Here is a 23,947-nt window from a genome sequence, read left to right on the forward strand (position 1 = left end):
GTATTGCTACTATCTTGTTTGATTTCCAAATAAAATCTGAATGCTAGCTAGCCAAAAATGACAATTCTGACAGTTCATTTCACAGTTCTCTAAGAACAAATATCAGAAGAATGGAAAAGGAATATGAACAGCAAACAAAGTATAAAAGAACAAGGACAGAGGGAGAAAAGTGGGGAAAGGGGAAAGAAATAACACAAGGGGAAGTTTTGTTGCTGCAAGACAGAATTACCCTAGGATTTTTTCTTGTTTCACATTAATCTTTCCACCCCATTCCCAAGGAACTGGCTATACTGATTAGAAATATTTGTTAGCCTTTTTATTTCCCCACAATCATCATTGTCACTTCAGTTCAGTCACTTGGTCATGTCCAACTCTTTGTGACCCCATGGTCTGCAGCATGCCAGGCTTCCCTGTCAATCACCAGCTCCCAGAGCTTGCTCAAACTCATGTCCATTGAGTTGGTGATGCCATCCAACTGTCTCATCCTCTGTTGTCCCTTTCTCCTCCTGCCTTCAATCTTTCCCAGTGTCAGGGTCTTTTCCAATGAGTCAGTTCTTCGCATCAAAGTATTGGAGCTTCGGCATCAGTGCTTCCAATGAATAGTCTACATTGATTTCCTTTAGGATTGACTGGTTGGATCTCCTTGGAGTCCAAGGGACTCTCAAGAGTCTTCTCCAGCATCACAGTTCTAAAGCATCAATTCTTTAGCACTTAGCTTTCTTTATGGTCCAACTCTCACATCCATACATGACTACTGGAAAAACCATAGCTTTGACTAGACAAACTTTTGTTGGCAAAGTAATGTCTCTGCTTTTTACTATGCTGTCTAGGTTGGTCATAGCTTTTCTTCCAAGGAGCACATGTCTTTTAATTTCATGGCTGCAGTCACCATCTGCAGTGATTTTGGACCCCAAGAAAATAAAGTCTATCATTCTTTCCATTGTTTCCCCATCTATTTTCACTAAATGGTGGGACTGGATGCCATGATCTTCGTTTTTGAATGTTGAGTTTTAAACCAGCTTTTTCAACCTTCTCTTTCATCTTCATCAAGAGGTTCTCTGGTTCCTCTTCACTTTCTGTTATAAGGGTGGTTTCATCTGCATATCTGAGGTTATTGACATTTCTCATTGTCATTTATAACTATTAAAATTATATTACCCCATAACTGTCTGTCTGGAATATGATCCACTCAGAGTAACTTAATTACTTGATGAAGCCATGGGATTTATGTTCTTTTTATATTTCTCTGTTTTATTATGACTAATAGAGACAAATGAAACTGGAAAATGATTATAATGGTTTATAGTGATGAGCTTAAGTGTGACCATCTGAGATTCTTGTATGTGTTTTTTGAGGTTGAAGACGTTTATCTAAAATTTAAATTTTCATTATGTTTGTGTTGTTTTTGTCAGAGAAATTGTGAAACAAGTTGTTCCAAAGATCAGTTCCAGTGTTCCAATGGTCAGTGTATATTAGCAAAATGGAAATGCGATGGCCATGAAGACTGTAAATATGGAGAAGATGAGAAAAACTGTGAGCCAGGTAAAACGCTTGAGACACTATTTCATTTAAGTAATATTTTAACTCAGAATTTAAATTTCAGCAAAGATATGTATAAAACAGTGGTAAATAATGCACATTTTGCTGTTTTTAAGTAATAATCTGAAATGTCTGTAGATAAATAAGTTGGTGTGCCTTTTGTATGTTTTGAAAGTGTTTTGGTAGGCAAGATTGCTATTATTTCCAGATACAAGCATTACTCCCCTAAATTTTATTTTCTAATCTCTATATTTTTCTATATCATTTGGAGTTGTTTTTCCAAGATAGTGGAATGAAAAAGGTTGAAACTATAAGTGTGGTAAAACTCAGGTTTCAATTCCGGAAATTAAGATTATTAAATAGAATATAGAAGGTGCATTATTTCTTTTACATCTTGGTCCAAAATAAAAATTTAAGATTCAAAATAAGAGTATACTGCTGCTGCTGCTAAGTCACTTCAGTCGTGTCCGACTCTGTGCGACCCGATAGATGGCAGCCCACCAAGCTCCCCCGTCCTTGGGATTCTCCAGGCAAGAACACTGGAGTGGGTTGCCATTTCCTTCTCCAATGCATGAAAGTGAAAAGTGAAAGTGAAATCTCTCAGTCGTGTCTGACTCTAGCGACCCCATGGACTACAGCCTACCAGGCTCCTCTGTCCATGGGATTTTCCAGGCAAAAGAGTATAGGGGAAAAAATACCCAGTTCATATATTTCTATTCCTTAAATATGACTTTATATGGAGAAGGAAATGGCAACCCACTCCAGTGTTCTTGCCTAGAGAATCCCAAGGACGGAGGAGCCTGGTGGGCTGCTGTCTATGGGGTCACACAGAGTTGGACACGACAGAGTCGGACACAACTGAAGTGACTTAGCAGCATATATATATATATATGTATAAAATTAGCTTTTATACTTGGGAATTTTAATAACATTATTCTACAGGAAAAAATACTGGGGAAGATCACTTTGTAATCTATCTATCTATCTATCTATCTATCTATCTATCTATATATGGTTATACGTAGTTTCATAGTGTAATAATTATTTTGAGGGACTAGCTCAGAACTGCAGATGCCTCACACACACTTTACTAATAGCCCAGGACCATGCCCATGGTTCACATTGCTAATTGATCACATCTTTGTTCTTACTGAATTCAGACATAGTCCCAGACTCATTAATACAGATCCCTAGGCAACCACTGCCAATTAAAAGGAATTAAAACCTAAGGGAAAAGCTTTTTAGCATCCCTGGACTAAGCAATTTATTCCACAAAGCCATTACGTAAGTATATTTGGCTACCTAGTAATCTAATGTAAGGCCAAGAACCCCAGAATTTGAATGCAGGCTTAACAACTGAAGCCCCTCAACAGAGAAAGGTGTCATCATTCCTGTATTAATTAATTACATCAGGTATTGGCTATAACTTATTTATCTACAATTTAAAATGTTTCTGTGTCATAAAAGAATTGCTTCAAATTATACAGACTCTGCTAATTATACATATGTTCATATTTAAAACCCCAGGTTAAAAAAAAAAAAGATTTCTCAAAACTTATATAAATATGATATTTTTTTCAAAATAGCCAAATAGATATCATGGGGTCTATGAGACCACAGCAAGATGTTCACTTTTAGCTTTATATAATGCATATATTAATTAATATCCTCAAAGTTTACTAAATCCTATTATAATTTTGAAAATAATTTGAGGCTTTTTTATTTTAAATAAATTTAAAATTATAAGAGAATACATTTAACTCTTCAAAAATCAAAGTAATAGAGGATATAGAGAGGTTCATCCCCACCCCCCGGCCCTTTTTTTCTTTAGTGAGTTGAATACTTATGAACAGACCATTACACCATGAGGTATATTTCAGTTCAGTTCAGTTCATTTCAGTTCAGTCGCTCAGTCGTGTCTGACTCTTTGCAACCCCATGAATCGCAGCACACCAGGCCTCCCTGTCCATCACCATCTCCCGGAGTTCACTCAGACTCACATCCATTAAGTCAGTGATGCCATCCAGCCATCTCATCCTCTGTCGTCCCCTTCTCCTCCTGCCCACAATCCCTCCCAGCATCAGAGTCTTTTCCAATGAGTCAACACTTTGCATGAGGTGGCCAAAGGACTGGCGTTTCAGCTTCAGCATCATTCCTTCCAAAGAAATCCCAGGGCTGATCTCCTTCAGAATGGACTGGTTTCATCTCCTTGCAGTCCAAGAGACTCTCAAGAGTCTTCTCCAACACCACAGTTCAAAAGCATCCATTCTTCGGCGCTCAGTCTTCTTCACAGTCCAACTCTCACATCCATACATGACTACTGGAAAAACCATAGCCTTGACTAGATGGACCTTAGTCGGCAAAGTAATGTCTCTGCTTTTGAATATGCTATCTAGGTTGGTCATAATCTTTTAATTTCATGGCTGCAATCATTATCTGCAGTGATTTTGGAGCCCCCCAAAATAAAGTCTGACACTGTTTCCACTGTTTCCCCATCTATTTCCCATGAAGTGATGGGACCAGATGCCATGATCTTCGTTTTCTGAATGTTGAGCTTTAAGACAACTTTTTCACTGTCCTCTTTCACTTTCATCAAGAGGCTTTTTAGTTCCTCTTCACTTTCTGCCATAAGGGTGGTGTCATCTGCATATTTAATACAATACAAAAATATTGTAAAGCTTATTTTAAGTCAGTGTTTAATATCAGATGTTGAATATAATTCAGTATAAACTATTTTCATTACTATCTATAATTTTCATATGCTTATTTATGCTTTTATCTATCAACATTCATTCTGTTCACTAAATCTAAATCTCAACTTTATACTCAGCTTCTCCTACTTGCTCGTCAAGTGAATATATATGTGCCAGTGGGGGATGCATTTCAGCGTCTTTGAAATGTAATGGAGAATATGACTGTGCTGATGGTTCAGATGAGGTAAAATCCATCTTTTTATTAAAATCTCTGAATTATGTGAATTAGATATGAGAAAGCAAATGTAATAAGCAACAGAGAGACAGAATCTTGATTCTTAGCACTGTCTAAAATGCCAAGACAAGAACATTGAATACAGTAATTTCAGCAAATGCCTGAATCTTCATGCTGCCCATAGACTAAACGGTATTGTCATTTGCAGAGGTGATATTCATTAATTAAAAATAAAACGAAGCCCACATAGCAGAATAAATCTCCACTATTGTTAGTTGGATGTTTACTTTGCTTGTGACCATATCATTATCAGTAGTTAAAACTGCAGCACCCCTTTGTATTTGAACAGATGGACTGTGTGACTGAGTGTAAGGAAGATCAGTTTCGATGCAGAAATAAAGCCCACTGTATTCCAATTAGATGGCTTTGTGATGGAATTCACGACTGTGTGGATGGCAGTGACGAAGAGAACTGTGACAGAGGTAAGGTACTACTGCATATGTGTGTCTACAAATGAGAGAATGGCAGTTAAGATGCTGTGCAGAATATTTACATCATGTGCTAAAGGCAGAGGATCAGATAATTAAAGTGATTCTCCTTTTCTAGTTTTATTACATAATGGCAGTGATGTTTTAGTCTCTAAGCCGTGTCTGACTCTTGCGATCCTACGCACTGTAGCCCACCAAGCTCCTCAAGCCATGGGATTTCCTAGGCAAGAATATTGGCATGGGTAACCATTTGCTTCTCCAGGGGATCTTCCTGACCCAAGGATCAAACCTCCTGCATTGCAAGCAAATTCTTTATTGACTGGCCCACCAGGAAAGCCTCTCAACACATAATACAGAGTTCTAAATAAGCAAAATTTGGATGATTTTCAGACAAGAATATAAATCTATTTTCATGTATCAAACACAACTAAAATGCAAGTATTTTTTGAGTATCTATCATGAGTATGACATTGGACTAGATGTTGGATCAGGGATGGAAATGCGAGAAGAGGTCAGGGAACATAGCTGCTATAGCCATTCCTACCAAAGTATTTTCTGGGCACGTTTCTCTCCCACATTGCTTGCCTTGTTTCTGAAAGAATAGAAACAACATATGGTATATTACATCACACATGCTAATATGCTAGATCATAGATAGGTTGTAGGTTGGGCCCCAAATTTGTTTCTTGCCATATGGTTGAGAAAACGACCTACATTATTTGAAGTCTGGAAGAAACTTTCGATTTTATAGTATCATTCTTTTCTAGTTATGTGAAAATATTTCCTGACATATAACTTTTTAGTTGCAAATCACCACATTAAATTATTGCTATTTTACAGTTAATAAGAGGAAAGCAAAGAAATTGTAGGGTGAATCTTAAAATGGCCATGAATTATAGCATTCTTATTAATTTCATAATGTTAGAAATATTAATTAACACAATTTATTTTTACTTGTAAGATCCTCTAAACTTTACATTTTAGAATATTTGAAACATCATCAACAGAGATGATGTTAGTATTGATATATGTTGTAAAGCATTTTGACAGGCACTCTGTTTATAAAGTTTAAATAGATCTAAAATATTTACTTCTATAAATATTTACTTCTGTATAGTCACTCAAGGAAAAATATCTTCTACCTTATTTAATATTAGATCAAACCTTTATGATTTACTACATTTCTATTCCAAATCTGATAAAGTATTATTATATCAGCAGAAGAAATCCTAGTTCTTATTTGGAACCTCCAGTGCATTATAGAAAATCATAAAAGATTAAACTTCCATAATAGCTGTTTCTACTTTTGCTTAAGTTCTCACACTCGCTGTCTATAATTGGTTACTCTGGAGAAAGCAAGCTTTGTGAACACCCTGGGACCAAAACCTCATAGTCAAGGACTTTAGGTCCAAGATTAACTTTCTTATCATTTAGTATTTTCTCATTAATAAATTCCATCCCCTCAGCTTCAGTCACTCACCGGTCTTGTTCTTTTCCTCATTTTTCCTATCTAGGCTTATTGGTGACCCAGTTGGTCACCAATGCATCCTACTCACTGCTGCTATGTTCATCTTGTGTAAGCGTAACTCTGGTTATGTCAATCTTCTCTCAAAGCTCTTCTTGGTTGGATGCAAATATCATAACCTGGCAGTCAGGGTTATAAGAGAATGATCCCATTTCACCTTCTGTATCATTCGACTAAACTTCCCTGTTGCAATATGTTTCTGTACAAACAACATGTGGAAATGCATTCCAGGCAGCAGGATCATTATGTTCAAAGTCACAGAGGTGAGGGAAACCTGATCCATTTAGGAGCCACAAGTAATTGAAAAGTCATGCTCTGGAACTTAGTTTTAATATTACACATATTGAGGCATTTTCCAAGGCTTTTAGGAGTTTTCTAATATTAAAAAAGGAAAGGGTGATAAGATTTGAACTATGTAATAGCACAGAGAATTGACTGAGATGATGGGGAGCAAGAAATCTTGTTTCTTATTTTATCTCCCTGAGTGTTTCCATATTCATGTTTTAATACTATCAAGCCCAGCACCAGTTCTTCAAGAACTGTAGAAATACCTGGAGAGTGAATCTGTACCTGGGAGGGTGCGGAGTGGGGGACAATTATGTTAGAATTTAGTTACTTTTTAAATATTGGATTTCATACAAATGTGTTTAAACAAAGAATTCTAGGTTAAAAAATCAAACATTAAAGTAAAACATTAAACATTATAGCTTTTGAAATCTGGTATAACTTTCAATTTTAAAATGGCTCAATTAAATATTTAAACTTACTGACTAAAAATCAGAGCTGAAGGCTTTGAATTAAACCATTAGAAATATATCAAATTTTCTCTCCCCTCTCTATGGCTGCATCTAACATTTCCTGGATTCCTTGCTCCCAGGTAATTAAATATCAGTGAAATATCTTGATGGTTTGATCCTGTATGGATATGACCAAGTTAAAATTTCTAGCATTTGATTGCTTCCAGGAATTGGTTTAAGTATTGATAAAAGCACTTCAAGACATTGAAGAAATAAAATGCCAGAATATACAGCTCTTCTGTTACATGTTACTTCCATTCATCTTTAAATGGACACATGAGCTAACAGGGGCTAAGTGGTGGGGGGTTGAAGGTAAGAGAGCTACCTTCATGGAACATTTTCCTTGTGAATCAATTTTACTGGTTTACTTTAAAAGGAAAGAAACCCCAAATATTATGGAATTAAAAGCAGCAGTCACATTTTTAAAGGTAGAACATGTTGCCTCAAGGAAATTTGGTGTTTGTTTTGGCCTGAGCTTTCAAACTTTCAAACTCTTTATACCAATTTTGATGGAAAAGATAGTCTTTTTTTGCAATTATTAGCTTCTAATAATTTAAGCTTATCTCAACCCTAATTAAGATGAGAACTCTTGATTCTTATTTTCTGTGATGATATATTTGTCCAGATTTCTATGAAAATGCCAAGAGCTCAATTAAATTTAGACATAGGTTATTATTAATTACATTGCTTGTTTCTATTTTTCTAATAACCTCCCATTAAGCTGATCAAGAACATGACTAAGAAACTGGAATTTTAATCCATTAATTTCCTTAAATTATGCCAGTTCTAAATTGTTTATGTGTGCTTCCTGCAATTTCACAATATGCTTTTTAAGTTAGGGTATCTTGGAACCACCTGATGCATTTTTTTGAAATGCAAAATTTTCATAGTAAAATGGGAAGCCTTTAGTAAATTATCATAAAACCTTTGCCTTTGTGTTACAATTATGATTTAATATGCATTTGTCCTCTTCTTAATAAAAATAGTGGCTTGTCCGACACTCTTGTGGGGACAATTATTCAGTTCAGTTCGGTCGCTCAGTTGTGTCTGACTCTTTGCGACCCCATGAATCGCAGCATGCCAGGCCTCGCTGTCCATCACCAACTCCCGGAGTTCACTCAGACTCACGTCCATCAAGTCCATGATGCCATCCAGCCAATCATCCTTGGTCGTCCCCTTCTCCTCCTGCCCACAATCCCTCCCATTATCAAAGTCTTTTCCAATGAGTCAGCTCTTCCCATGAGGTGGCCAAAGTACTGGAGCTTCAGCTTTAGCATCATTCCTTCCAAAGAAATCCCAGGGCTGATCTCCTTCAGAATGGACTGGTTGGATCTCCTTTCAGTCCAAGGGACTCTCAAGAGTTTTCTCCAACACCACAGATCAAAAGCATCAATTCTTCTGCACTCAGCTTTCTTCACAGTCTAACTCTCACATCCATACATGACCACAGGAAAATCCATAGCCTTGACTAGACAGACCTTAGTCGGCAAAGTAACGTCTCTGCTTTTCAATATACTATCTAGGTTGGCCATAACTTTTCTTCCAAGGAGTAAGCGTCTTTTAATTTCATGGCTGCAGTCACCATCTGCAGTGATTTTGGAGCCCGAAAAATAAAGTCTGACACTGTTTCCACTGTTTCCCCATCTATTTACCATGAAGTGATAGGACCGGATGCCATGATCTTCGTTTTCTGAATGTTGAGTTTTAAGCCAACATTTTTGCTCTCCTCTTTCACTTTCATCAAGAGAATTTTTAGCTCCTCTTCACTTTCTGCCATAAGGGTGGTGTCATCTGCATATCTGAGGTTATTGATATTTCTCCCAGCAATCTTGATTCCAGCTTGTGTTTCTTCTAGTCCAGCGTTTCTCATGATGTACTCTGCATAGAAGTTAAATAAGCAGGGTGACAATATGCAGCCTTGACGTACTCCTTTTCCTATTTGAAACCACTCTGTTGTTCCATGTCCAGTTCTAACGGTTGCTTCCTGACCCGCATACAGATTTCTCAAGAGGCAAGTTAGGTGGTCTGGTATTCCCATCTCTTTCAGAATTTACCAGTTTATTGTGATCCACACAGTCAAAGGCTTTGGCATAGTCAATAAAGCAGAAATGGATGTTTTTCTGGAACTCTGGAACTCTCTTGCTTTTTCCATGATCCAGCGGATGCTGGCAATTTGATCTCTGGTTCCTCTGCCTTTTCTAAAACCAGCTTCAACATCAGGGAATTCACAGTTCACGTATTGCTAAAGTCTGGCTTGGAGAATTTTGAGCATTACTTTACTAGCATGAGTGCAGTTGTGCGGTAGGTTGAGCATTCTTTGGCATTGCCTTTCTTTGGAATTGGAATGAAAACTCACCTTTTCCAGTCCTGTGGCCACTGCTGAGTTTCCCAAATTTGCTGGCATATTGAGTGCAGCACTTTCACAGCATCATCTTCCAGGATTTGAAACAGCTCAACTGGAATTCCATCACCTCCACTACCTTTGTTCGTAGTGATGCTTTCTAAGGCCCACTTGACTTCACATTCCAAGATGTCTGGCTCTAGATTAGTGATCACATCATCATGATTATCTGGGTCGTGAAGATCCTTTTTGTACAGTTCTTCTGTGTATTCTTGCCACCTTTTCTTAATATCTTCTGCTTCTGTTAGGTCCATACCATTTCTGTCCTTCATCGAGCCCATCTTTGCATGAAATGTTCCCTTGGTATTTCTAATTTTCTTGAAGAGATCTCTAGTCTTTCCCATTCTGTTGTTTTCTTCTATTTCTTTGCATTGATCACTGAAGAAGGCTTTCTTATCTCTTCTTGCTTTTCTTTGGAACTCTGCATTCAGATGCTTATATCTTTCCTTTTCTCCTTTGCTTCTCGCCTCTCTACTTTTCACAGCTATTTGTAAGGCCTCCCCAGACAGCCATTTTGCTTTTATGCATTTCTTTTCCATGGCGATGGTCTTGATCCCTGTCTCCTGTACAATGTCACGAACCTCATTCCATAGTTCATCAGGCACTCTATCTATCAGATCTAGGCCCTTAAATCTATTTCTCACTTCCACTGTATAATCATAATGGATTTGATTTAGGTCATACCTGAATGGTCTAGTGGTTTTCCGTATTTTCTTCAATTTGAGTCTGAATTTGGTAATAAGGAATTCATGATCTGAGTCACAGTCATCTCCTGGTCTTGTTTTTGTGGACTGTATAGAGCTTCTCTGTAGTTGGCTGCAAAGAATATAATCAATCTGATTTCGGTGTTGACCAGCTGGTGATGTCCATGTGTAGAATCCTCTCTTGTGTTGTTGGAAGAGGGTGTTTGCTATGACCAGTGCATTTTCTTGGCAAAAACTCTATTAGTCTTTGCCCTGCTTTATTCCACATTCCAAGGTAAAATCTGTGTGTTACTCCAGGTGTTTCTTGACTTCCTACTTTTGCATTCCAGTGCCCTATAATTAAAAGGACATTTTTTGGTGGTGTTAGTTCTAAAATGTCTGGTAGGTCTTCATAACCGTTCAACTTCAGTTTCTTCAGCTTTACTGGTTAGGGCATAGAGTTGAATAACTGTGGTTTTGAATGGTTTGCCTTGGAGACAAACAGAGATCATTCTGTAGTTTCTGAGATTGCATCCAAATACTGCATTTCAGACTCTTTTGTTGACCATGATGGCTACTCCATTTCTTCTGAGGTATTCCTGCCCACAGTAGTAGATATAATGGTCATCTGAGTTAAATTCACCCATTCCAGTCCATTTTAGTTCGCTGATTCCTAGATTGTCAACGTTCACCCTTGCCATCTCTTGTTTGACCACTTCCAATTTGCCTTGATTCATGGACCTCACATTCCAGGTTCCTATGCAATATTGCTCTTTACAGCATCGGACCTTGCTTCTATCACCAGTCACATCCACAGCTGGATATTGTTTTTGCTTTGGCTCCACCCCTTCATTCTTTCTGGAGTTGTTTCTCCACTGATCTCCAGTAGCATATTGGACACCTACTGACCTGGGGAGTTCCTCTTTCAGTATCCTATCATTTTGCCTTTTCATACTGTTCATGGGGTTCTCAAGGCAAGAATATTGAAGTGGCCTGTCATTCCCTTTTCCTGGGAACTCATATATCTCATATTTTTCTTTTTAATAAGACCAGTGTACTACCAAACTTTTTTTTTTTTTGAATAAGCAAAGGATGTTCACAAATTCTATTTGAATTTCATGCATTTTAGAATGGAAAATGTGATGAGATTTTGTCATTAGAATCTTTATCCCAAAAGAATACAACTCTATTTCATATCCTGTGGATTTTGATACTGAATTAAGCCAACACTTACCTCATACCACTATTCATGTCTTTAATACTAAAGATTATTCTTGTTATCTTTCTTCTCTGTTTTCAGACACTTATTAAATGACAATATGTTTTCTTGTGTTGATTTTGATGATTGAGATTACTTTAAGGTTTCAGTTCAGTTCAGTTCAGTTGCTCAGTCGTGTCCGACTCTTTGTGATCCCATGAAGCGCAGCACGCCAAGCCTCCCTGTCCATCACCAACTCCTGGAGTTCACTCAGACTCACATCCATCGAGTCAGTGATGCCATCCAGCCAGTGATGCCATCCAGCCATCTCATCCTCTGTCGTCCCCTTCTCCTCCTGCCCCCAATCCCTCCCAGCATCAGAGTCTTTTCCAATGAGTCAACTCTTCACATGAGGTGGCCAAAGTACTGGAGTTTCAGCTTCAGCATCAGTCCTTCCAATGAACACCCAGGCCTGATCTCCTTCAGAATAGACTGGTTGGATCTCCTTGCAGTCCAAGGGACTCTCAAGAGTCTTCTCCAAAACCCCATTTAAAAAGCATCAATTCTTTGGTGCTCAGCTTTCTTCACAGTCCAATTCTCACATCCCTACATGACCACTGGAAAAACCATAGCCTTGACTAGATGAACCTTTGTTGGCAAAGTATGGTTTTAAATATGCTATCTAGGTTGGTCGTAACTTTTCTTCCAAGGAGTAAGCATCTTTTAATTTCAAAGCTGAACATTTGGAGTAGGAAATGGCAACCCACTCCAGTATTATTATTATTTTTTTTTGGCCAAGAAAATCCCATGGACATAGGAACCTGGAAGGCTACAGTCCATAGGGTCTCAAAAAGTCAGACATGTCTGAGTTTTCTGAGCATGTTTAGTTGAACATTGCAAGTGTTTGAAAGAAAGGGGCATCCCTTTGCCAGATATTGAACTGTCAGAAGTCTCACATGGTGATATTCATCATGCTGGGCTCACTAAGGACTTGAATTTATCTGTATCTTAGAGTTTGTTAGTACTCAAGGATGTCACTGTGAGCTGTACCAGTTTTGTCAAGTATTTTTTTAGGAAAACTTAGAACAGTTATGATTGATAGCATTATAAATTCTTAGTCTCAGCTTGAACTATCACTCAAGATTCTAAGCAATCTACCTATATATTTTTAATCATCTCTCTCTATCATTAATCCTACCAGGTTTTTAAGAAGTTGATTTTCTTTCTCACATTCTACTTCACAGCAGCAGTAAAAATCATGAGCTTATTTTAACATCTGGACACAAAATTAATTAAGCTATCCATTTGTATGCCTAGCCCTTCTTCTCTGTTAAAATAGATTTGTCTTATCTCCATTCTAAGGATAATCCTTTTACTTGTTTAGATCTCAAATCCTTCACACTTTCTTGATTTTCAGAGAACTCATATGAATTACCTTTTCTTTCTGCTATACCCTCAAACTTACTTTATTTGCTGAATTTTTCTCAGAAGCATTTGTATACCTGTTTAGATATCTGTTTTACTTCATCCAAGCAATCAAGCTATCTGACTTACCCAACTTCCTCTTTTCTTCCTTCCCTTTAGGGCCAAAATTTGGAACTATTACTTCTGTATATATGATAACCAACTACAAACATTTCTCTAAACCACCACCACTTCACTAAATCTACTGTCTTAGCATTATTTATATGTGCTAACTATTACCTTCTTGTTCGAACACTTTTCAAATATTTCTCCAACTGCTATGGCTACTTCTCAGCCTTTTTTTATAGATTTTGCTTTATTCATTCAACCTTTCAATGCTAATTTCCTCTGTGTTATCTTTACATTTCAAGTAACATCTATATTCTGATCATTCTCAACTATGCATTTACAGGTCAGAAACCTTTCCTGTATTTTAGACACATTTATCTACTAGCCTGTTAAATATCACCAAATGGTTGTCTTACCAGTAACTTAAACGGATTATGTCATTAGTTTCCACTAATACTGATCCAAATGCTATGCTCTTTTATTTATTGAACAATGCCAGCACTCACCAAATGGTCCGAATAAACCAAAAATTGAGTCCTGTGTTTGACTGCTCATCTCCTTTTACCCCTCATCAAATTTATCATCAGATCCTGAGAACTCTGCCTCCTGAAGAGTTCTCAAATATATCAACAGCTACTCTAAATCAAGTTACCATCAGTTCTTTCCTGATTGACTGCAAGCCTTCTTCAAACTGGTCTTTTTTCTTGTCTTAGCCTTACTCTCCCTGTTTTCATGTTTAAACTTTCCACATTGTAGCTAAAGTTGTCATTCTAAAACCCAAATCTGATTTTGTCCTCATTTCCTAAAGTAAATCTTTGCTACTGAAAGTGAATTACTAGAGATTTGTGTGCAAGTCAAAGCTCAAAAGAATAAGAGCTTATTGACCCTAACAAGCTTAGGGTTATTATTCTCTCTAAAGTACATCCACAAGATGAACAATACTTCTTTCTTGGAATTTTCTAGGCTTGCAAGGATGAGCAGTATCACTCTGCAGCTCTATGTTTTAATAAACATATCCATTTTTAACATGTCAACATCTTAAACCATCAAATCTTGCCAATATGGAAACAGTATTTTTTATGTTATATATGAAATTTAAGTTGGTAGTATAAGTCTCTGAAGGCAATCATTTATCTTCATTTTACATTCCCATCAAATTTCTTTGTGTTGTTTCCCCAGGTACTCTTTGAAAATATGATCTTATAAATCTTAACCATACCACTTTTATAACATATGAAGATGTTAAGCTCCATAGAAATTAATACACTTTTCCAAAGCAAAACAAAGCAAGTTATTAACTCCCTAACCATTGCTGTTTCTGCTATATATTGCTATGTATCTAGAGATATATAACTAAAGTTTATTTGTACTCTGTGTCCTTTACTTGTGGTAGGTGTATTCAGTTTAAAGTTTGAATGTCCTTTCTTGCTGCTTTCTGCTTAAATTTAAAAAGAGCAAGAATGCAAATATTTTTAAAATGTTCACAAAGGAGTTCCCTGAAGGCCCGGTAATTAAGACTCTGAGCTTCCAATGCAGGGGGTATGGGTTCAGTCTCTGGTCTGGTCAAGGAACTAAGATCCCATATGTCATGTGGTACAGCCAAACAATTAAATTGAGGGTAAAGATATATTCTTTAAAAATAAATTAAAAATGCTTGTAAGAGTATTCTATAGTACAATGTTTATAAGAATAACTAGTTCCCTGGTGTCTCAGATGTTAAATAACCCGTCTGCAATGCAGGAGACCTGGGTTCAGTCCTTGGGTTGGGAAGATGCCCTAGAGGAGGTCACGGCAACCCACTCCAGTATTCTTGCTTGGAGAATCGCCATGAACAGAGGAGCATGGTGGGCTACAGTTCCTGGGTCGCAAAAAGTCAGACACAACTGAGTGACTAAGCACACAGCACAGTATTCCATCACATCACCAACTTCTGCATGCATGCATGCATTATAAGTTGCCTCGGTCCTGCCTGACTCTTTGTGACGCTATGGACTGTAGCCCGCCAGGCTTCTCTGTCTCTGGGATTCTCAGGCAAGAATATTGAAGTGGGTCCCCTTGCCCTCCTCCAGAAGAGCTTCTGGACCCAGGGGTCGAACCCACCAACTTCTAATTGTTATGAAATTAGTAGTTTCTCTATGACTATAAAAACGTTTTACTGTTTTTTCTGGCTTAAATGATTCAGTTTGTCAGTTTTCAGATACACATGAATTATTAAAATCGCTTTGAAAATAACTTTTCTTCCCAGAAGAGCATAATTTTTGGTAATGAAAATTAATACTATTTAAAACATAAGTTTCTTTACACTCAATAATGTAAAAATGATGTGAAATGGAAGGAAATTTATATTTAAGGAAACTTTATTCTAGCAACTCTCTGGTGGTCCAGTGACTAAGACTCAATGCTCCCATTACAGGGGGCCCAGGTTTGATCCCTGGTCAAGGAACTAGATTCTACATGCTGCGGCCAAGACACAGGACAGCCAAATAAAAAACAAGCAATTTTTTTAAAAAAAGGAAACTTTATTCTATCATCTTATTCTCAATATTCTATAAAGACAATATGATATATGTGAGGGTAATATCAGATTGCTTTGAAAAATTGACAGTGAATACTGTTTTTAAAAAGCTTGGACGTATAATATTTTACAGGAAAAAAAATCAGGAAGTGAGACACTTTTACTGTGCTAAGAATTAGAGGAATATGTGTTTTGCGGACTGGAATTAATTACGCTGTGTATCTGTCTTTTGTTTTAAAATGAAGGAGGAAATATATGTAGAGCAGATGAGTTCCTTTGCAACAATTCACTTTGCAAACTGCATTTCTGGGTGTGTGATGGAGAAGACGACTGTGGAGACAACTCTGATGAAGCCCCTGACATGTGTGGTATGGCATTTCCCACAGCTCTAGATTGTACTCTCCTCCCCTGACATAGTGCGCCAGCATGATTCAATGATATGGTTAAGTGAACCACAAATTCTGGCATCCTGGGGTTAGGTAGATAATGTGTAACCACAGATACAGCTTTTGCTCAAATAATAATAACCCGCCTCAGATTTTACGACTTTGAGAGCCCTCTTAAATCTGAACTTGCACATGTCAACACTACTCAAAAGACAGATTATGGACTGTCTAGGAGGATTTAGAGTAGTTCACCTTTTGAATTGAGTAAGGTTCATATAAAGACTTAAGCTTTATACCCAATTGATGTTTTAGGTTAAAACAAATTTTTTGACAAATAAATATGGAAAAAAAATGTGCATAATCACATACTTTCACAAATCACCCACTACTGAGACTGGTTATTCAAAGAAGGGAGATAAATGTGCATAGAGATATACAGACATTATCTATCTATTTATCTGCATCTATCTATGGCAACCTAATCCAGTATTCTAGCCTGGAGAACCCCATGGAGTGAGGAGCCTGGCAGACTACAGTCCATAGGGTTACAAACAGTCAGACACGACTGAAGAGACAGCAGGTGCACACACACACACACACACACACACACACACATCTATCTTTCTATCTATCTATGTCTATCTATCTATCTATCTGGGGGCTTCCCAGGTGGCTTAGATGGTAAAAAATCTGCCTGCAATATGGGAGACCAGAGTTCAATCCCTGGGTCAGGAAGATCCCTTGAAGAAGCAAATGGCTACCCATTCCAATATTCTTCTCTGGGGAATGCCATGGATGCAGGAGCCTGGCAAGCTACAGTTCTTAGGGTCACAAACAGTCAGACGTGACTGAGCACCTAACACTTTCACATCTATCTATTTACCTATCTATCATATATCTGTCTTGTTACAAGAGTTAGGCAGATAACTGCACTTAGGAGTTATTTAACATTTAAATCTGAAAAATCTTAAAATTTATTTTGAATTCAAATTCAAGTTATTTCTGACTGACAATTGTCACAAGCATGATTATGCAACCAACAACTCTAAGTGCACAGCTTTAGATCACCAAATTAAACAATTTCCTGTATTTGGTAAATATTGTCATTCTTAATGTCATTCTTTGTTTCTAATCAACATAGAAAAGAAATTTAACTTAGTTTAAAGGAAAATGCTACTGCTTTGGATATAAATATAAATATTCACATAAGGTGAATTAAAGAAAACATAGCATAAATACATGTACTTATATGTATTTATATTCCATGTTCTATTTGGTAAATCAAGCTAAACTAATTTTTTATAGATGCTGATATTGACTCAGTTGAATAAAAAGCTCTAAAACAAGGAGGCGGCTTTATTTTAAACATGTTTTAAAACTTGAAAAAGATAGTGTTTGGAGAATTGTTATCTACAGGTACCCCTGATAAGTAATGTAACTAAATATCAATTTGAGTTCTTCTACATAAGAAGTGAATTCTAGAGAATCACCAGAGATAGTATTATTTCTGAATCATAATACTTGAAAAAAATATTTCAAGTGTTTTACTTGAAATTTTTTCAAATTTAAAAAAATTTCAGAGTTTACCAATACAAGCCAGAAACTATTATTTTTAATAAAATATGCTTTTTCCCTCTATTCTGTATTCCATTTCAGCACAAAAACTAGTGAGTGGAATAGAATTTGTCTGGAAACTAATTAACCATGTGGGGCTCCAGATCACAGCCCGCAGTTCCTTTTCCAGGGCCAGGAAGTGATTCTAAAGGACATGCTGCACAGCTGTTGGAAAACTTGTAAAATACATCCAGCTTAATTCTGTGAATGTTTTTGCATTCCCCTCAATCATAAGTATCAACACTGAGTCAAGTTTTTGTGTGATGGAGACTGTACTAAGTAATTGGAATAAAAACAGAATATGATTTCTTTGACAAGGAGATCAATTTCTAGTTGGAAAATAATAATTTCCAGGTATTATATTTCAAGCAATAGTAGAATAAAGACAAGGCATAGAGGGATAAAATGAACTCTGCCTGAAAGAGAATTAAAAGAAGTAGACTAAAATACACCATAGATATAGAGAATAGTGTGGGGGAAAGTATCATTCATTCATTTAACAGTTGTTAAACTAGAGATAATGATTGTTTTTGGTGATATAATGATAAGAGAAACAGATATGGATCCTACTTCACAGAGCTGAGAATGTGGTGGAAGATGAATATTAATGATCACAAAATACATAGTTATAAACTACGATATATGTGCTGAAAGAAGTATAATAAATTATACAAATATATAATTTTGGAGTTTTAGTCTATATAGGGTTTTATTCAGTCTCATTTTATGAGAAGTAACATTTGAGTTTGAGTCTGAGAGATTTATAGCTGCCAAGTAGGTGAAAGGGATGGAGTGGAAATGAATGACACAATATTTTAGGCAAAGGAAGCAAGATGTAGAAAGGCCCTGAGATAGAGCAAACCACAGTTTACGGCAGGAGTTGAAAGATATGTGTGCTTGGAGAATACAGAGCATGGTAGATAATGGAAACAACCGAACTAACAGGAGAGATCCATGAAACCTTGTGAGTCTGGGGAGGGATTTTTAGATTTACCTTGGAACTAACTGAAAATATTATAGAGCTTTAAGTAGAGGAGACACAGGGTCATATTTCTATTTCACAGGTATTGGATAGAAAGAGGCAAGAATAGTTAAGACAACTGCAGAACTCAAGGCAAGCTGGTAGCTTGGATTAAGATAATGACAGCACATGATGGCCAAGTATTCACAATTTGATTGTGATTTAAAAAGCTAAATGAATTGGATTAAATAATGGATTGGACATAGGAAGAGGAAGAGAGAGGAAGTTGGCAAGTGTAATTTTTAGGCTGTTTTTGCTTGTACATTTGAATACCTGGGGAACACAGGAAAAGGAAGTTTTACAAGTAAAGATTAGAAGTCTGGCTTGGATGTATTTGAGGAGACATTAAGTACAGATCACAAGGAGATGCTAGATGTTTGGTTCTAGAGCTTAAAGAGCTGGTCTAGAAATACAAATGTGAGGGTCAGCAGAAAATGTAGTAGTAAATTATACGGAATTTGTAAGATTCAGGCAGAGAGGGAGTAAAACATAAAAGAAAGGAATTAAGATAGAATATCAAGGGCCACCAAACATCTAAATAAGTATGAGTAGCAAGAAGAGACTTGGGTGAGTAATAACAAGATGATTAGAAAAAAAAAAAAAATGAAGAACGATAAGAAAAATACCAAGGTAATAAACTGTTGCAAAAAAGATGAAATGGTTCCTGAAGAGGTAGGGAAAATTGAGTTTCAGAGCAAGTTAAAACAATCAGTTTTATATAAGGGTAGTGACCCCTTGAAGAGCTGAATCATTGGAAAAGACCCTGATGCTGGGAAAGACTGAACGCAAAAGGGAGAAGGGAACAATAGAGGATGTGATGGTTAGAAGCATCACTGACCCAGTGAATACTAATCTGAGCAAACTTTAGGCCATAGTGAAGGACAGGGAAGCCTGGGGCACTTCAGTCCATGGGGTAGCAAAAAATTGGACACGACTTAACAATTGAACAACAACAACAAAAGCGACCCCTTGAAATAAGTTGATAGACTATATATATATATGCAGGTGATGGACAGATATTTAATGATATAATAATTTTTATCTTTTTATTTCCACTTATTTGTGTATAGTAAGGAAGTAGGGAGACTTGAAAGGAACATAGATTGAATCATTATTGAGTCAAAGGGTAAGAATGATATTATGTATAAAAAATATGAATATAGATATAAATGAGTGATTTCCAAGTAGTGTTCAGGGCCTATTTGGCATTGATAAATATTTATATTTGTGATAGCAGTCAGCATTGCAGTATGATTATCTACAACATTCCTAGGCTTCCCAAATATACACATTAGGATAGCAGATGGCTTCATTTACCTGTTTGGGGATTCTGTTAGATGATTAAGGATAAAAACAAAAGTGTCAGAGAATGCAGATCGTTTAGACTAAGTATTAGTACTTAGAAAAATGTCCAAAATATAATAGGTTATCAATATCAAATAAGTAAATTAAGAAATAGAATATGGTACATTTAAATGACTACTACATGTTATAGAATGTAAATTACCCCTCAGTAAAGCTATTAAAATCATAAAAACAAATAGAATTTAGAATCTAATATCAGCAGAAAGGGAAATAAAAAGAAAAAAGGCATTGGTGAATAGGGAAGAGTTAGACATATCAAGGGACGAATGTTTCAGGTAAGACTGAAAAAGTGTCCTTAATGAGACTGGTTGAATTAAGAAGTTGAATAATTGAAGACTGTGGTCTGCATTTGGATCATTAAAATCAGTGGCTTTGTAAATGAAGCAATTGGAAATAACACCTTGAGCTATATCAGTAAGTGTTTCTTATCTGCAAGCAACAGGAACTATCATTGGCTGAATTAAGATAAATTTGTCAAAGTCCACCCGTGTGCACAACATTCTAGAAGAATGGATGGCCTAGCTGGATTATAGTAAAAGAATATGTGGTATGAAAAATTCAGGAAGCTAAAAGGTGCATTTATTGGCTGGTTTTCTCATACGGATTTTGATGTCACCTAGGAAACTGGAATACTTTGGATAGAGGTAAAGAACTCTGAGGAAAGGTGCTACAAACCTCAGTGAATGGGGAGGGGGTGATGTTTATAAGACTGATGAGAAAATAATGCAAGAAAAAAAAAAACAAATTCATGGACCTCAAAATAACAGGTTTTAGTTTATTTTTTTAAAAGGAATGTGAATATATAGTGGCAGAGTTCTGGAAGCTATAGTAGAAAACTGAGATAATGTGAGATTTGAGCAATTTTACAGCAGCAGTTTAAGGGGCTCTGCAGGGCTGGAGAAACCATGTGTTCAGAGGCCTGTGTACAGTTGATAACAGACCAGTTGCATCCCTTATGAAGGTAGTCAGGAGACAGATCTGGAGGTTTGCTTCTCCACATTCTGATACCATGAGCTAAAGGGAACAAGGTTAAGGGAGTCTTAGTGGGCTAATGCATTTCCCAACTGCCTACAGTGCAGGAGACACCAGAGATATGGGTTGGATTCCTGAGTTGGGAAGGTCCCCTGAAGGAATGCCTGGCTTATGCTTGCCTGGAGAATCCCATGGACAGAGGAGCCTGGCGGGCTACAGTCCATAGGTCGCAGAGTTGAATGCGACTGAGAACAGTGAGTGAGCACAAGAGACAATCCTAAAACCCTGAAGGGGAGGAACTCTGCTTAGAATGTGAACCAAATTTTAATTAAAGCAAGAAGGTCAGGCAAAAAAGGAATGTGGCATATTTAAGGAGCTAATAAAGTGGTATTGCTAGAATCCTAAGAGTGACAAGGGATGAGTCTGTAGGAGTGGCATGGACAAGATAATTAGTCTATTATGCCACATAAAATACCATACATTTTATTCTGGAAGTGACAAATAACTATGAAAGAAATGATCAGATTACTGTTCTGGTAGCTTTGGGAGGATTTTACGTTGAACAGTGAAACAGACGTTAAGGACTCTACTGCAGTCATCTCTGTAAGAAAGACTGACGAGCTGAGCTACTGGAGTTGTATCTGGTGTGCATGGAGACTGTTGCAGCCACACGTTGCGGGAAATAAACTCACTCAGAAGGACAATGCAGATAGCGGAGTGCAGTGTATTACACCTGCGGGCCCAAGGCAGAGTCTCCTCTTAGCCAAGGACCCTGACCAGCATTTGTGAAAATCTTTTATACCCCATGTGTACGAGTCTGAATTCACCACTCCAAATTCCTTGCTGCTGCTGCTAAGTCGCTTCAGTCGTGTCCGACTCTGTGCGACCCCATAGACGGCAGCCCACCAGGCTCCCCCGTCCCTGGGATTCTCCAGGCAAAAACACTGGAGTGGGTTGCCATTTCCTTCTCCAATCCATGAAAGTGAAAAGTCAAAGTGAAGTCACTCAGTCGTGTCCGACTCTTTGCGATCCCATGGACTGCAGACCACCAGGCTCCTCTGCCCATGTGATTTTCCAGGCTAAAGTACTGGAGTGGGGTGCCACTGCCTTCTCCCCAAATTCCTTGAGACTTACATAAACCAAGGAAAATACAATCCCAATAACCCCATCATTCATGTGCTGTGTGCTCATGTGCTCAAACAGTCAAACAATTAGCCAGTAATCAATAAACCCAAGGTTACACTCCAATTGATACAGAAAAGTTTATGGCCTGTCTGGAGGAAAGGGTGATTAGTGTATGTTTTCTCTTAGGTGGTGAGTAACCTAGATACAATCTTCAAGGTTCCCCTGTCTGGAGGGGGTCTTATCCTTCTGTTGTTGTTTTCATAGGCACTAAACACAGAGTTCAGAGTCCATTGGAAAGGTGGCTGAGCATGATCAGCATGAACAGGCCTAAGAGAGAGTCCAGGCCCTATGAATTCCTTCTTCAAGATGAGTGGGCAAATTTGGGTACAATTTCAACTGCACTTGTTGACTAATAAGAGTTGAAGCATAATGGGAGCATGCATTTAGGATAATCCCAAACTTGTGCCTATGATGTTCCACTAACTGAACTATGGAAATAAGACAATTTGTCTGAGGAGACAGAGGTCAAGGGAAGATAATGAAGAATTGAGTTTCGAACTTGTTGAACTTTAAATTCCCCAGGGAACATACTATAATTAATTATGAGATGCTAGAATTAAATAGCAAATTGAAAGTCTCCAGAGGATAGTGTCAAGTAAATCTGTGAGAATGAATGAGACCATTTAAGCAGAGAATTCCAGAGTGAGAATATGAGGAGACCACCCAGCAAGAGGGCCCTGGATTATCCTACATGTGAGGAGGAAAAGACATTAAAGATGCTTCATACTGTAGCAGAGAAGTCTTCAGATTCTGTGTTGATTGGAAAGGACAAGTGTAAACTTCCCTGGATTTCATTGCTTCTTTAGATCACACACACACACACACACACATGAATGAATAAGATCACCTTAGGTGCCTTAAGTACATAGCTACCTGTTTGTTCAAGGAGGCAGAGACTGAGAAACTCAGCTCTAGTGTTATCGGCATTTTTTTTTTTTTTTTCTGAATGACCTATTTTCAGTTTTGGATCTGTAACATATGCTTGTTCAATCTCTATTCTGTGTGAAATTGCTCTTTCAGAAAACTGTTCCTGCCATGTTGTATAAAACGTGGGCATAAATTAATTTGGGACACTAGAGAAACTCAGCTAAGGCATTTGTAAATAAGACCGTGAAGTTTGACTCTTTTTCTTACTTCATTCAGCATTTCAGCGGTGCACGCTCTTCTGTAATTAATATAAATAACTCGGATCATCACTTCTGTTATCACACATTTTTCTAATAGCTGCATGTAAGCAATTTCCACAATAAGAGATATTCTAAAAAGCTAGATCCTGGATTTGAAAAGGAAGAAAATAAAAAGATGACGAAAGAAAGACGGTTCTTCATAAGTTAGTGCACCCAAAGGAGCTGCTTTTTTTCTTCTTTTCAGACAAATTTCTTTGCCCACCCACAAGGCCTCACAGGTGCAGAAATAACAGAGTATGCCTGCAGCCTGAGCGAATGTGCGATGGGATCGATGACTGCGGGGACGACTCAGATGAAGACCCCTGTGGTGGTAAGTCCATTTAGTGCAGAATAAGTGATTCCACGCGAGCTACAGATGATACAATGATTAGGGCTCAAGAAATTTAAAAAAAAAATGCATGCGGCATGTCTGAAGATAGATTATCAAGCACTTGATTTTCTGACAGTATGTGAAGATAACCCACTAACTTTTCATATGCACAATAGAGCTGTGCAACTGAATATCTCCAAGTCTGTAAATCTCCACTGGTTATAAGTATTTCATTTCAGAGTACTGCATGAGAGAAACAACGTAGTGGTTTAAAATATTCTGCTAAAACAACTTCTTGGG

At 37.4% G+C, this 23,947-nt stretch overlaps 1 protein-coding gene across 1 annotated transcript in view; it reads left to right on the forward strand.

Moving 5' to 3' along the window:
• LRP1B (LDL receptor related protein 1B) overlaps positions 1-23,947 on the forward strand; it is a 2,196,232-nt gene that overhangs the window by 1,996,092 nt on the left and 176,193 nt on the right. Inside the window, exons 69-73 of the mRNA XM_060411151.1 lie at positions 1,413-1,542; positions 4,370-4,476; positions 4,817-4,949; positions 15,853-15,975; positions 23,522-23,647. Of these exons, the coding sequence (XP_060267134.1) occupies positions 1,413-1,542; positions 4,370-4,476; positions 4,817-4,949; positions 15,853-15,975; positions 23,522-23,647 (619 nt within the window). The remainder of the gene's footprint in view (positions 1-1,412; positions 1,543-4,369; positions 4,477-4,816; positions 4,950-15,852; positions 15,976-23,521; positions 23,648-23,947) is intronic.

This window comes from Ovis aries, chromosome 2 (assembly GCF_016772045.2).
Source record: "Ovis aries strain OAR_USU_Benz2616 breed Rambouillet chromosome 2, ARS-UI_Ramb_v3.0, whole genome shotgun sequence".
NCBI classification, from domain to species: Eukaryota; Metazoa; Chordata; class Mammalia; order Artiodactyla; family Bovidae; genus Ovis; species Ovis aries.